The sequence below is a fragment of the Lepidochelys olivacea genome, assembly GCF_965140295.1.
Source record: "Lepidochelys olivacea isolate rLepOli2 genome assembly, chromosome: 2".
Lineage (NCBI taxonomy): Eukaryota > Metazoa > Chordata > Testudines > Cheloniidae > Lepidochelys > Lepidochelys olivacea.
In genome coordinates this window covers 175,651,487-175,665,860 of record NC_140412.1, presented here as the reverse complement: position 1 = coordinate 175,665,860, position 14,374 = coordinate 175,651,487, and the positions used below count along the sequence as shown (strand labels likewise).

The window sequence follows — 14,374 nt, the reverse complement described above, 5'->3', positions numbered from 1 at the left end:
TGATGTCTTAGGTTTTAATATCATTCATGCATTTCCTTTTCTGACTTTTTTTATTGCTGTAAAAACTTGCTCCACTAAAGTTTACTATTCCTTCCTCCTCCTGCACCCCCAAAAACATATAGGACAAGATTTAAATGTGTGCTACACAGGTGTAAATCTGAAATAATGCCAATGAACCTACCCCTAATTTGAAAGCGTGTCAGCAATGAGACATCTTACTTACTGAGGTTCCATTTTAGGCCCGTCGTAGTCACGTTGTCACAAGGGTTCCCAACTGGAATGAGGCCACACCAGTTACTTTCAAGTCCTGTGTTTACATGCAGTTTGTGCTTTCCCTGCAATATAGAAAGAAGTCTTCTTTAGACAGTAGCAACCAAGGACCAGGAAGCCATTTATACAACACATTTTAAAAATACAATAGAATACATCTGAATTAGACAGGACTGATCTTAATTCTCCCAAAGTTGAGAAGTATTTGGATCTGGGATTTTAGTGTTGCCTATCATACAGAGAGGGACCAGTCAAAGATCCAGATCTGAAAGTATGGGATTTTGAATCTGCGCTTTTGGTTTGGTCCCATCTATAATCTGAATCCAATACTGTGCAATATTCCTCTGCACTAGCATTCACATCCGAAGTTAGGTTGTTTTTTCCTCCATTTTGGACGAATCCTGATCTAGTCATTAATTTTTTTAAACTGTTGACTTTCCATGTGAGCTGTGTAACTCTTTAGAAACAAAACTAGGCAAAACTTACCTAGTTTGGGGGTTCATCACAAAGCCAAAATTTTGGCCACAATTGTATGTTTCATGTACTTTCCCTCCTGGAAAAAGTTCTAAACCAGTAATAAAACAATGGGGTTCTACAAAGTTTAAAAGGGTTCTAGAGAAATAAATCTAAAACCTATGTAATTTAAGAAAATGACATTCCCATAGTTAGGTTTTTAAACACCATTCAAAATAATGAACTAAAGAAGAGTGAACAGTGCAAAGTTCAGAGGGAAAGGAAACACAGCATTTCACAGTACAGGGACAATAATTATCTGTTCTCAGATATGTAGGAAATGGTTTCCTGCAACAGGGCTAGGAGGAAACATCAAAGAAGGAAATTGTGCTAATATCTGTGGGAAAAATATCAGATTCTTCCTACATAATTTATTCTACATAACAAAAGAGATAAGATGCTTCAGAAGTACATGACTTTGGCTTTTATTCTCTTGGATGCATGGGAGCACTTAACTCCTGTAAGTGATAATCGGAGTCACAGACATAATTCTCTCTCACAGCAGTGAAAAATTTAATTTTTTTTATGGTTTATTAATTTCTCTACCAAAATGGGTATTTAAAAAAATACATTTTGGGTTTCTTGGTTTTGTATCACTTACTGAGTGTATTACAAAGACTAAGATCCTTAAAACAAGAGAAAGCTAGATGTGTAACTCAAGCAATATCTTAAGTGGCAAGTAAATAACTTTTTGCTGAAAGAAAATATTGTAAGCGTCAGCCTTGTATTTCATGTTTCCTCTCCCCCAGCAGCCTCCCGCACTGTGAAGTGACAAGTTAGACGAAAATGAAGGAGAAATACCTTACTGCCAAGATGAATTATCTGAGGTGGTTGACAAGTTCTTCTGCTTATGCCAAATATCTTATAAAAATCCTCAATATGAACCATGCTCTCAGTTAGCAAATGAACTTTAAAGTTGTCAATTAAAAACTATCAGAATTTATAGCTTTAACCTGTTTGATAGTTTGCAGAGCAAGATGGAGAACAGTTCAACATGGTCTATCTTCTCAAATCACACAACTTCATAAGGTGCTGAGCCACAAGTTTCCATGGGTATTGTGGGTGCTCCACAAATGCAGGTATTTACAAATTCATGCCTAATGCCCTTTTAGCCATGCAACATGCTTAGCTATTTCTCTACTGTGATGTTTCTCATACCCTGTGAGCATTCCCTTCCTGGGAAATTGCTCTGGGCCCTGGTCTACACTACAAACTTATGCTGGTATAACGTCCCTAAGCAATGCAGTTACACCAACCTAACTGCTGGTGTAGACACTGCTATGTTGATGGGAGGGTTTCTCCCATTGACATAGGTACCGCCTCTCGGGCAGGTGGAATACCTAAAACGAAGGGAGAAGCTCTCCTATTGGCACAGATAGTCTTCACTGAGCACTGCAGTGGCATAGCTTCGCTGCTGCAGTGCTTGAAGTGTACACAAGCCCTGAGTTACTCTGCAAGAGGTGCAAGCTACACTGAAGTGTATCTCTATCCTGACATCTATCGGTAAAAGAATATGAAAAGCAGTGAAGTAAAGATGCCTCGCCAAAGAGGGACCTTGATTAATTCCTGGCTTCTCAAACTCAGTTTCTTTGGATTGGTAACCTTGAGATCATTCTTTTAGACTTTGTGGCCCTGATTCAACAATGGAGCTACTCACATGCTTGAAGTTAAGCACCTGCTTGTGGAACAGATGTCTCTAAAAGTATGTTACTGATATAAAGAACATGCAAAAAGAAAAGGAGTACTTGTGGCACCTTAGAGACTAACCAATTTATTAGAGCATAAGCTTTCGTGAGCTACAGCTCACTTCCTCAGATGCATATCATGGGAAGTGAGCTGTAGCTCACGAAAGCTTATGCTCTAATAAATTGGTTAGTCTCTAAGGTGCCACAAGTACTCCTTTTCTTTTTGCGAATACAGACTAACACGGCTGTTACTCTGAAACCTGTCATAAAGAACATGAGATCTTTAAAACAGAAATACCTCAGGTAATTATCAAAGTGTTGCCAATTCTCAGGGTTTAACCACAAGAGTTGTAATATTTCATATTTTTCTTAAAGCCCAAGCTTACACAGCCAAGTGAGTACAGAAGAATCTCATCTTTCATTTAAGAAAGAAAAGTTTCTAGCCTTCACGCTTGTGCAGAAAAGTTTGAAGACAAGCACTAAACACTTAAAACCCAAATGGCAAATAAAAAGCATTTACAAGTTACATACAAATGTATTCTCTTAAATTAAAATCTCATGATTTAAGCCACTCATGATTTTAGGGGTCTGATTCATGATTTTTGAATGCTCAGAGTTAGCAATATTTATATGCCCTTTGTTTTCAGTTTTTACCAATTTTTACTGAAATTCTGGAAGTGCTGGATTCTCCAGATATACCTCTCTCCTTCTGGAGGGGCGAGGCAGCTCTGGGGGATCCCTCTGGCACCTGAGAGATGGTTCAGAGTCCAGATCTAGCTCTGGCTCCATAAAGACAAATGGCAACCTGGTAAGCTGGATGTCCTGTCCCCCAACACTAAACCTAATATTTTCCCAGAAAACTGTGAAGTTAATGTTGGCATTGATTTTCATCTGTTGTTAAATGTTTGTAGTAAACACTGACACATTGCTAGGAAATTTTAAACAAGTAAAGCCAGAAACAAAGTGCCTTAGCAATACTATACAAGGAATAAATTGACTTATTTAAAAAAAAATCCTACTTTCTTAGGGAGTTTATTTTCTTTTGGGAAACACGTATCTTAAAAAGTTAACAAATGAGTTCATTTGTTTGGCAAAAAGATTAAAAACAACACCACATTTGTACAAAAAGGGCTAGACAGTCAAAGTACTGTAAGCCACCCATGGGGAAAATTAGGTGCAGAATGATACTTTCAAGTTCCCATCTAGAAATCTTCCATAGACGCAACAAAAGGCTACCCACGTAAGGGAGAGTTCACAAAATCAAAAATTTGTTCTTATTTTTAAACTTTAAATAAACAAATACTACACTGGTGCTAAAAAATGAAACTGATACTGTGTTTGTAGAAACCTCTCTAGAAACCAAAGTTACAAAGTTTAAGAGTAAAAAGAAACCCAAAGATGGATTAAAATTACTTCCTTTTAAGTTTTTACCTCTGAAGTAGACAGCTGAACTGCTTTAGCATTTTAACTTACAAATCAAATATCATCATTTTCTAATGTTACTGGTGATGATAATAATGGCAAATAATATAGCTGTATTGATTTTTATCTTATAAAGTAGTTTTGAAAAAAAAACATTGATCAGTTCTGAGGATTGATTCAATTTATTTTTTCCCACTTTGTGTCTGGTGCTGGGAAATGAGATCAACTTCTAAGTTTAGCACTATGACGAAAATGTCAGAAGGCTGGTTTTTTTAGTGTGTTTCATCCGAACAGGCTTAACTTTTACTCTTGTTTCTGATGTGTTACTCATTTTAGGTGCCATTTTAATAAGAAAGCACGAACAGAATAGGGGCCAAACACAAAAAATAAAGAAAAATCTGTGAAACAATTTTCCCTCTGTTAAGTCTCCTAAATCAAATGGAACGAATGAAATAATCAGCTGAAAATTGGGAGCACCTATACTTAACTACACATCAAAGATAACAGGAATGTATAACCTTTGCTCAAAAATATGAAAGTTAAATGTGGGTAACAAGTAAAGAGTATCAAGTTGCAAGCAGTTGGGCTTCTATTTATAGTGCCTAAGTGTCGCTTCACAAAAACACAAAGGCAAGGACCCTGTCCCAAGGCACTTACAGAGTAACTAAAACAAATCCAATATAACTTGCAAACAATATAATATATAATTAAGGTGGTTCAAACACAAAAAGGTGTGCAGACATGATAGGTGCAGAGCTCAACAAAGGCTGACAGACCAATTTGAGACAGATCTAAAGGAGGAAAGGGATAGGAGTTGGCACATGGCAGTTGAAAGATTGTTCTAAATATAAAGTGGAATATGGAAAAAAGGCACAAGGTCACAAGGAGGAGGAGACAAAAGTTTAAAACAGTTAACAGAGAGGATGCTGGGAAGCATAAGAATGAGAAGGGGGGGTATCAGCAGAGAAATAGGAAGTGGATGTTATGGAAAGTGTTGAAGGATAAGGAGTGTGAACTTTAACATGGAAGGAAAAGGAAATCAATGAAGAGACCTAAGGACAGAAGTCGTGGTCTGAGCAGGAAGGAAGATAGACCTTAGCAACAACATTTGGGGTAGATTGGAAAGAAAAAAAAGGAAGATGCGGATGGTCAGGGAGGGTTCTGAAGTAGAGGAAACAATTAATGAACAGACTAGTGTTTCATTAGTGGGGATTCAGAGGGAAAGACAGATTTTAAGGTATTGGGGAGAAAAATGCCTCAGAATTTGGTGATAACCTATATATAGCGAGAGGAAGAGAGGAGCCAGACATGACAATGAAGTTTTAAGCTTGGGGTGTCTTTTTTCAGCAGTAAAGGGAAGGAGATGAGAGAGTTTATGTGGAAAGATGCATTTGGTTTGGAACAATATGGAGCTTCAGGAGGTGAAGGGATATCCAGGAAGACACGCTGTGGACATATGGAAATGTGTGACAGGACAGATGATGAAAGGTCATAGAGAGCAAGATGTGGGAGTCATCAGCATAGAGAGGAATGAGATGGGCGGCTATTCTTCTGCTTCACCAGGACTCTACTGTGGAGCCCACAAGGTTCAATATTACCCAATATTCAACACGCAACAAGTTAAGCCTCAGGGTTAACTGCAAGAAGCCACAGACGTCAGTGCCAGCAATATGCAGTTGACACGCTGTTCTATACAATATCAATACTTAGTCCTGCCATGAGTGCAGGAGACTGGACTAGATGACCTCTCGAGGTCCCTTCCAGTCCTACAGTTCTATGATTCTCTATTTTAAACACATGCAAAGCCATCATCCATCTTGCCCAGTGTTTGGGTGTGGTAGCTCTTTGATGAAGAGTGGATGGCTGAAACTAAATCGGGGTAAGATGGACACAATGGTGACAAGAGAAGGAAATCATTCTGAAGAACTGGCTGAAACCATATCATCATCCTCAAATGAAGGAATCTGTCCTCCAGTCAAAGCTTTGTATTGTGTCAGGGTTCTTCTAGTCTTCCAGCCTTCTTCTAGACTCTTTACTGCTCCTGGACACCCATATGGCATTAGTAGTCACAAATGACTTATCAACCTCTGGCTGGCCAAAACATTGCCCCCCTTGCTATTGCATGATGCCCTGGCCCCAGTAATGTACTCTCAGGCTTGAGTACTACAGCACTGTGTACCTTATATGTTAGAAGAGAATCTCCAGAAGAAGTTCCAAATGGTGCAGCCACAGGGTAGCAAGTGTTCTGAGTAAAAGAGGGTGACCAGAATACATCACCCTGGTGCTCTGCCCACTGCCCTGTCACCCTGTCCAATCCAAATTAATAAATTTGTCTCAGGAATCACCACTTTCCATGGCAGCTTGTCCTTCATCTGTGCCTACTGTGACATTAAAGTGCAGGGAATCAGGAGTTCCTGGGACCTTGCCAACTGCTGTGGAATACCCTGCCACTAGACTATGATTCTTACAATATTCTGAACAAAATTTAAGACTTAACTCATTATATTAGCTTTCCTTCAGTGACTACCCTATAGATGGCAGCACAAGAAAGTCTGAGCACAGCTGTCACTGTTTCAGAGTAACAACCGTGTTAGTCTGTATTCGCAAAAAGAAAAGGAGTACTTGTGGCACCTTAGAGACTAACCAATTTATTTGAGCATAAGCTTTCGTGAGCTACAGCTCACTTCATCGGATGCATACTGTGGAAAGTTTAGAAGATCTTATTATATACACACAAAGCATGAAAAAATACCTCCTCCCACCCCACTCTGCTGCTGGTAATAGCTTATCTAAAGTGATCACTCTCCTTACAACGTGTATGATAATCAAGCTGGGCCATTTCCAACAAAAATCCAGGTTTTCTCACACACACCCCCCCCCGACTCACTCTCCTGCTGGTAATAGCTTATCCAAAGTGACCACTCTCCTTACATTGTGTATGATAATCAAGGTGGGCCATTTCCAGCATGGGCAGAGAATACAATCTGTCTTACTGTTTTCTTTCCATACATGTTTGCACTTAGACACAATAATGCTGAGTACAAAAAGATTACCTAAATGACAAGCAGATAGTATTTGAATCCATGGGAACAAATTAAATCTCCAAAATTACAGTGTAAATGGAAAAGACGAAGGGAACAACAATTAAACCAAATAAGAATATGTTTATTTGTTTAAAACCAAATGTTTTGATAGGAATATTTTAAACAAATTCTGGATCCATTTCTATTGGTGTGAGATTTTATAAAAACTTTTTTTTTTTTCAACCTTGAAATGTGAGGCCAAATTTGTTGCCAGAATCTTTCTGAATATGGTAAAGCTTTCTTAAATGACTATCCTTTAAAAATGTAATATTGTAGTATTGATATAAAGAGGTGTCACAAAGCAAGCAGTTGTGTGATTTGTCAAAGGTGTCTATGATGCAGAGTACCAATTGTATCAACATTAATTACACAATGGGATTAGAGCTGGTCAAAAGTGGGAAATTTTTGTGAAAACTTTTTTTTGTTGGGGGAAAATTTTTTTTGAAAAATTCTGACCCACTCTAGATGGGATCTTATTAAATCAAAAAAGTGAAGATCACTTACATTTGCTGTAGCATCTATTTTAAATTTAATTGATTGATAGTTCTGTGTTACCCTACAATGGATGCAGCTCCTGTTGCTACTGTTTCCCTTTATGTTTCTCTCAGAATGGGAGACTCTTAAGAGCACATGCAGAACAAATACAGTGACCACCACCACAGTTATAATGCAAACAAGACTTTACTTGTAAGTTTTAAATGATAAAATGAACTAACTGGCTACCATTATTTGTGTTGTAGTTAACTCACATATTATATGCAACCAATGTGTGATGAATAGATAAGTAGGACAGGATTATACGTGTAGAAGATTGACAAGTATTTAGGAGTGATAGATTTGTATCAGAGAGATAAGTCAGGTAAGGCAGTAATGCACGGCCTACACTATGTTGGGAAGGCACTCATCTAAAGTGCTTGATGAAAAGTGTCATCACCAATATTACATGGTGCTGTAATCTCAGGAGCATCAATTATTTGCTCTTTGGAGAAAATTTATATTTTATATGTACAGCGGTGACCACTTAAATGTTTAACCTTGGGGGATAGTAAATCTCATTTTACTGGCATTCGCCCTAGAGGGATTCCATCCCATAGACTTGTCATAAATTGTTTGAAGCAGATGTGTTCATTGATTGGGGTCTAATAATCATTATAATTCACTCTCTAGTACCTGGGATTTAATTCACCGTGGAATAGTTTCTTTATTAGGTGTGCCTCTTCTAGGGTAGCACTAGAAGTGAAAAGCCCTATCCTGCAGATAATTCAAGTGACTGGCACATGCAATCCCATTAATTTCAATGCAATAGAACCATTTACAGCTGATAGGAAGAATTTGCAGGACTGGGTCCAAAGGTTGGACAGTGTTTTGAAGTGCAATAAATTTACTATTTTTCAAGTACAGTGTAGCCAATTAGTTCATCTGACCATTTAATTGTGTTGTTGTAGTAAACTCACATGTATTATGTAATCCATGTGTGATGAATAGATAAATAGGACAGGATTAGAGGAGTAGTAATTGACTCTCCTGAGATTACAGAATCATGTAACATTAATGCTGACACTTTTCACCAAGCACATTAGGTGAGTCCCTTCCAAACATAGGGAATAGAGGGCAAAGTACCTTTCTACCTTTGAAACAGTAATTTTATCCTCTATGTCAAGCCCATATGATTGGGTAAGTGGTCAGCAATGGTAAGAGGGGGAAAAAAATGATGCATGCGTCAGGGGGAAAATATGCTTCCGACAGTTAAACTGCCAGTGGTGAAGACATTACAAATATACACACAAACTGAAATTACGACACAGTCTGAAGTGAGCAGCATGCTAGACGGGCGTATGAAATAGTTACTATCAGAGGGAGCTTGGGAAGTTCAGTTCTTGCACACAAGAGCATCTTCAGCATTCACAGGTGCCTCATAATTTAATTGTCAACGTGCTGTATGAATGTCCCCTCTGAGCACTCATTTTATTAACCCTTATCTGCCAACTAAACATGCACCTACACAAATCTTTTCAGATGATCAGAAAGGTACAGAGAGAAGATGCAAATGGGAAGTACAATAACCAAGAATAGTGTGTTTCTTCTCAAAATTTCCAACTAGTTTTTTATTGATCCATTCTGACATTTTATCCCCTTAAACCTATGAGCTTGATGTCCTATACTCAGCAGGCCTATCATTATGGGCTAAGTACAAGTATTAGCATTTTTAGTGATTTCATGCTTAAAAATCAAAACCATTCTAAAGGCCCTTATATTCTGTAATCCCAAAGTGATGAGTATTACAACGTAATTTTCCTCACAATCCATTACTTTAGGACATTTAATATTATCATTCAATCCTTTTTAGTACAATTCTATGAGGAAGAGTCCAGATAGTCTCTCATCTACATTCACTCTGTCCTTTTCCTATGATACTAGAGATCTTTGTGAGTTAATTCACAGGGCAAGGATATTGTTCACATATCTGTGGCACAAATAATTTGCTATGAGAGCTGAGAGGCTCAATTGCCTCTTCACTGCACTATTAAACCGCTACCTATTGCTGCCCTATATCCAGTCAAGATCAGCTAAGCTTCAAAGCGAGTAGATGGTTTCAGTGCTTTTTTTGTAAGAACAGTGCTCTATCCCATATTAGAAGAAAGAATGCTACAGTGGTTTCAAAAACAAGTTAGCAAATCTGTCCTATTCTTCTAAGGAACTATGTCAGAGTTTGGCTACATGTGGTAAACAGTATTCAATAGCTGATCTTAAGCATGATTTAAATAGTTGTGACAGAACTGTCTTGTTTATCCAACTCATTATTAAGCACGGGTTAAACAGAGATGTGATCAAACTTATTATTATGCAGCATGGCCCGCTAGCGTAAATGCACCCAAACCATGTTATGGTGAGTTAAAAATCAGTCTTCTCTTCTCCAGACTAAACAAACCCAATTTTTTCACCCCATCTTCCCTCATAGGTCATGTTTTCTAGACCTTTAATAATTTTTGTTGCTCTTCTCTGGACTTTCTCCATTTTGTCCAGATCATTTTGAATTTTAATCCTATCCTCCAAAACACTTGCAACCCCTCCCAGCTTGGTATTGTCTGCAAACTTTATAAGTGTATTCTCTATGCCATTATCTAAAGCATTGATGAAGATATTGAACAGAACCAGACCCAGAACCGATCCCTGTGGGCCCCCACTCTTTATATGTCCTTCCAGCATTGACTGTGAACCACTGATAACTACACTCTGGGAGTGATTTTCAAACTAGTTATGCGCCCACCTTATAGTAGCTCTATCTAGGTTCTATTTCTCTAGTTTGTTTATGAGAAGGTCATGCAAGACAGTATGAAAAGCCTTACTAAAGTCAAGATATACCACATCTACCACTTCCCCCCTATCCACAAGGCTTTTTACCCTGTCAAAGAAAGCTATCAGGTTGGTTTGACACTATTTGTTCTTGACAAATCCATGCGGACTATTATTTATCACCTTATCTTCTAGGTGTTTGCAAATTGATTGCTTAATATGCTCCATTATCTTTCCGGGTACAGACGTTAAGCTGCCTGGTCTTTAATTCCCCAGGTTGTCCTTATTTCCCTTTGGTCCCTTGGTCTCTTTGGTCATAATTACCTGCAGCCATAAGCCACAGGCTGTTTGCAGCATCCCAGGAAACTTCTCAGTGGGTGATTAGCATTCTAAGACCTATTGTTCTTCCTAATGGCTCTTCCTAACTGGCCATCCAGACTGATTGCATTCTGTCTAGTGGACATTCCACAGGTGTAAAGACATTTGTAATAGATGCATAGACAATATTGCTAACTTCAGATACAAAAATGATACATGCATACAAATAGGATAGTCATATTCAGTAAATCATAACCTCTCAAATGATATCTTACATGACCCATCTTGCATAAAACATCTTAGTTATGCCATAATCATATAATAACCATATCTCTATGAGGAATATGGGGTGTAGTGTCACAACTACATGTACACCTTTCTGGTTTTACTTCTGGTTCTAGGAAGGAGTAATCTGATGCCCCTGTAGCAGTGCTCTCATTGACAGACCTTGCTTCAAAAAAACTGGGGTCTTTCCTCTCCCAGCTGAATCTGAAGAAAAGTTACATCTCAGATGACTGTGCTGAGGATGACTGATTATCCCCAAGTTCCAATCCTGCTTGTATTAAAGACCGAGATCCCCAGTTCCCTAAATCAGGATATGTTAAAGACTAGGGTGTCCTGCAGAAGCAGTTTCTTCCCTACCACCATCCCTTTCTCATGTAGCAATGGAGTCAATTGAACTTTACAGTGCATAAAACATATTCCTTTTGGCAACAAAATGTATAGTGAATGTGGAATTTCTATTAAAATATTTGTAGAGCATACGTTGGTACAACTCCCATTCATTTCAACAGGAATTGTACCCCCTAATATCAGGGGTGAATTTGATCTTTAGAATCCAGAAGAGAATCCCTATCACATTAAAATAATTTTAAATAGGGCACATTTAGTCCTAAACTATTTCACAGTGCTGTAAGTGTTACGGTCAAACTTGGACCCTTTCTCAAAGGTCTCTGAAGGTCTGAAAGCAATATTTGCATTTTCCTGGCATCCCATTTATCATCACAGCCATAATTCTGAGAGATTATCTCTACAGAATTAAATCGATACATTAGAGTACCACCAAAAGGTAAAAGAAATTGTATTGGTTTGCAGCAAGGACAACAAAAAGCCCTGACAATATTTAATTGCTTACTGCTTTCTGGACAAGGTGCTGACCTCCTGCACCTGGAAAAATTAGTATTTAAAAACCTGAATCTACGGACTGACAGCACATCTAAGTCTTAACACTGACTTACACCTCATTTACCTTTTATACACCAAACAGCATTTGCACTCTCAAAATATGTGACCAATAAAAGCAACTAGAAATAAATAATGCTGTACAAATTGCAGAGCAACATGAGGCAAAAAGAAGAACCATTACACAGAAAATATAAAACTAATGATCATTGTAACAAAAACCATGTAAGTGTTGAGAGGTTGTAACAAGTAATGTTGTTTATTCTATGCTTTTCATATGATTCTATAGTGATATATGATCAGCATATAGAAACTTTTAGCCAGTTTCAAACAGCATCAGGTTGAACAGAGAGGGTACCTTCCTGGAAAGAAACTAGACTCCAGCTCTCTTGTGTCCAAAAGCAATAAGGACTTTTGATAGGAGACAGGGGCTCTAAACACACAACCCAAAACAAAGGAACAGAGACTGATAAACAGAGACGGGTCAGATTATTCACAGCCTGTGTTTCCAAGGTAGGAAAGATAATTTTGACAAGAGCTGTCCAAGTCTAAAAATGAACAAAGCAGTTTCTTCCCGAGAGAGGTAGCCATAAAGAGAAATTCTGAATAAAACAGGATGGATGGTAGGAGCACATATGGCTGAAATGTTGAAAGCCTGAAAAGCCAAGCAATAAACTCCACATAACCTGAAGTACCAGTAACTTCTGGGAAAAACTACGTGGATGTGCCCAGCATTAAATAGCATGTAATCAAGGATCATTTATTAAATAGGATGTAACAGGGAGGGGGCACCCCTGAATTCTGTATTCCTTTGTTCTGAATCTAGTTTGGCTATAGAGGTGGCTTCCCTGTTGGAAAATAGGAGTGCTCTTTAACTCATTCTTTCAGCCCATGAAATAAGAAGCCCACTTACACTACTAGTAGAAGAGATATTAAGCAAAACATTTTGAACTGAAATGAAGATTCTATTTTCTGAGATCCCAGCCAAACACAAATTGTCAGCAGAGTAGGAGTATTCATGCAGCGCTAAAGAATTCACATCTAATGTTGGCTTTAATTTGTTAAGTTCCAAAGACATTATATATTTACTTATTATTCTCCAGGTGATGGACTAATTATTTTAAACTAATAAAAAATGGCTCAGATTATCATCATAATCATTTTTAAAGAAGTAACTAACAATTTTTGGGACCTCAGTTTTTTGGAGACCAATCTGATACACCTTAGAGAGGCCTGATTTTCAGAGAAGAGATACTTAGCACTTTTTGAAAATTAAGTCACTTTATGATGTCTCAAGTTGAGTAGCCAAAATTTGAGGCACCAAAATTACTGGTCAATAGTGAAAATCTTAGCAAAAGAGCTATAGAAAGCATATAATGGTTAATTACTACATTCACTTAATTGTATATTTATTTATATTTGAACAACAACTAGTTTTATATTGGATGTGTAGGGATTGAGAATGACTACTCAGCATTCTGACACCTTGAAATTTATTACATGAAATACAGGTAAAGGGGGGTATTGTTATACCAGATGAACACGGCCCATTACTGTTTATACAAGAAACTATTTCCTACATGCAGAGTAAAAAAGATAAGAAAGCATGTCTAAAGCAATTTATAACTCAAAGAGTTAAGTACTTAAAATGACCTCCTAACATCTGAAACAGTAAGAAACTGAAAGAAAGAAATCAATTACTTGACTTATTTAAGGATTAGGCTCCTGAAGAATTTACCTTTGTTTTTAGCTATGGTTAAACCAGGAAAAAAAAGTTAATTACTTTTAAGTCATACCCGATTAGTGAATTTCAGATGAAAGGAGAAAAAACAGTTTAAAAACTACTCTATATGAGTATTTGAGGTTTGTAATAGATCTTATCTACAGATGTGGAAAAAATTAATTATGGTTTGTTATTACTACTGCTGGAGAAATAATTTGTTTTAAACCAACACTTGAAAAACAATAATTGTTTAAATAAATTCAACTTCTAACTTTAGAATAGATTTGTTTAACTGACAGCAATAAATACTAATGGGCATAACTCAGATTATCCAGAATAGGGTCTGTATTCGGGTACTGTGTGAACAAAAATGCCTTTCTAGAATTAGTTGAAGATGGATTAATAATGAGTAATATTTGGATTTCTCTGTGTTACTCTGCCACAGTTGCAATCAGTGGGCCTCTCTGAGCTGGAGCTATACTTTAAGGCAGTCTCTCCCCAACCATTCCTGATTACTGTACCCCTTAGAAATTAATAACACTAGGTACTGTTTGCATCCGCTTCTCATTCCTCTGTGCAGCTATGCAGTGGGGGTCCTGCAGAAAAGTTTGTTAATGCACACTAGGATCTCCCAGGAATCCTTCACAGAGACCTCTAGAAAACTTTCCTAAAGGTACTGTGCAATCCTCTGCCAAAGTTTCCTTGGCAGAACTGCTTTGTTTCTTCCCCTGATGTAAGAAACTTTGCCGTGCCAATCAGTAATTACTTCTGCAAGAACCAAAGCAGCACACAGGCAAGCAGTAGATGTACCCTTGCCCGCCCCCATGATGTACTGCGATCCATTCTCAGAACGCTTAGCGACAGAAGGTGGTGATTTGCCCAGT

General features: G+C 37.8%; 1 protein-coding gene across 4 annotated transcripts in view; it reads right to left on the bottom strand.

Moving 5' to 3' along the window:
• TPK1 (thiamin pyrophosphokinase 1) overlaps positions 1-14,374 on the bottom strand; it is a 492,286-nt gene that overhangs the window by 98,132 nt on the left and 379,780 nt on the right. For all 4 annotated transcript variants that reach the window (XM_084620669.1, XM_084620671.1, XM_084620668.1 and 1 more), the window contains one exon: positions 224-335. In XM_084620669.1, coding sequence (XP_084476795.1) covers positions 224-335 — 112 coding nt within the window. The remainder of the gene's footprint in view (positions 1-223; positions 336-14,374) is intronic.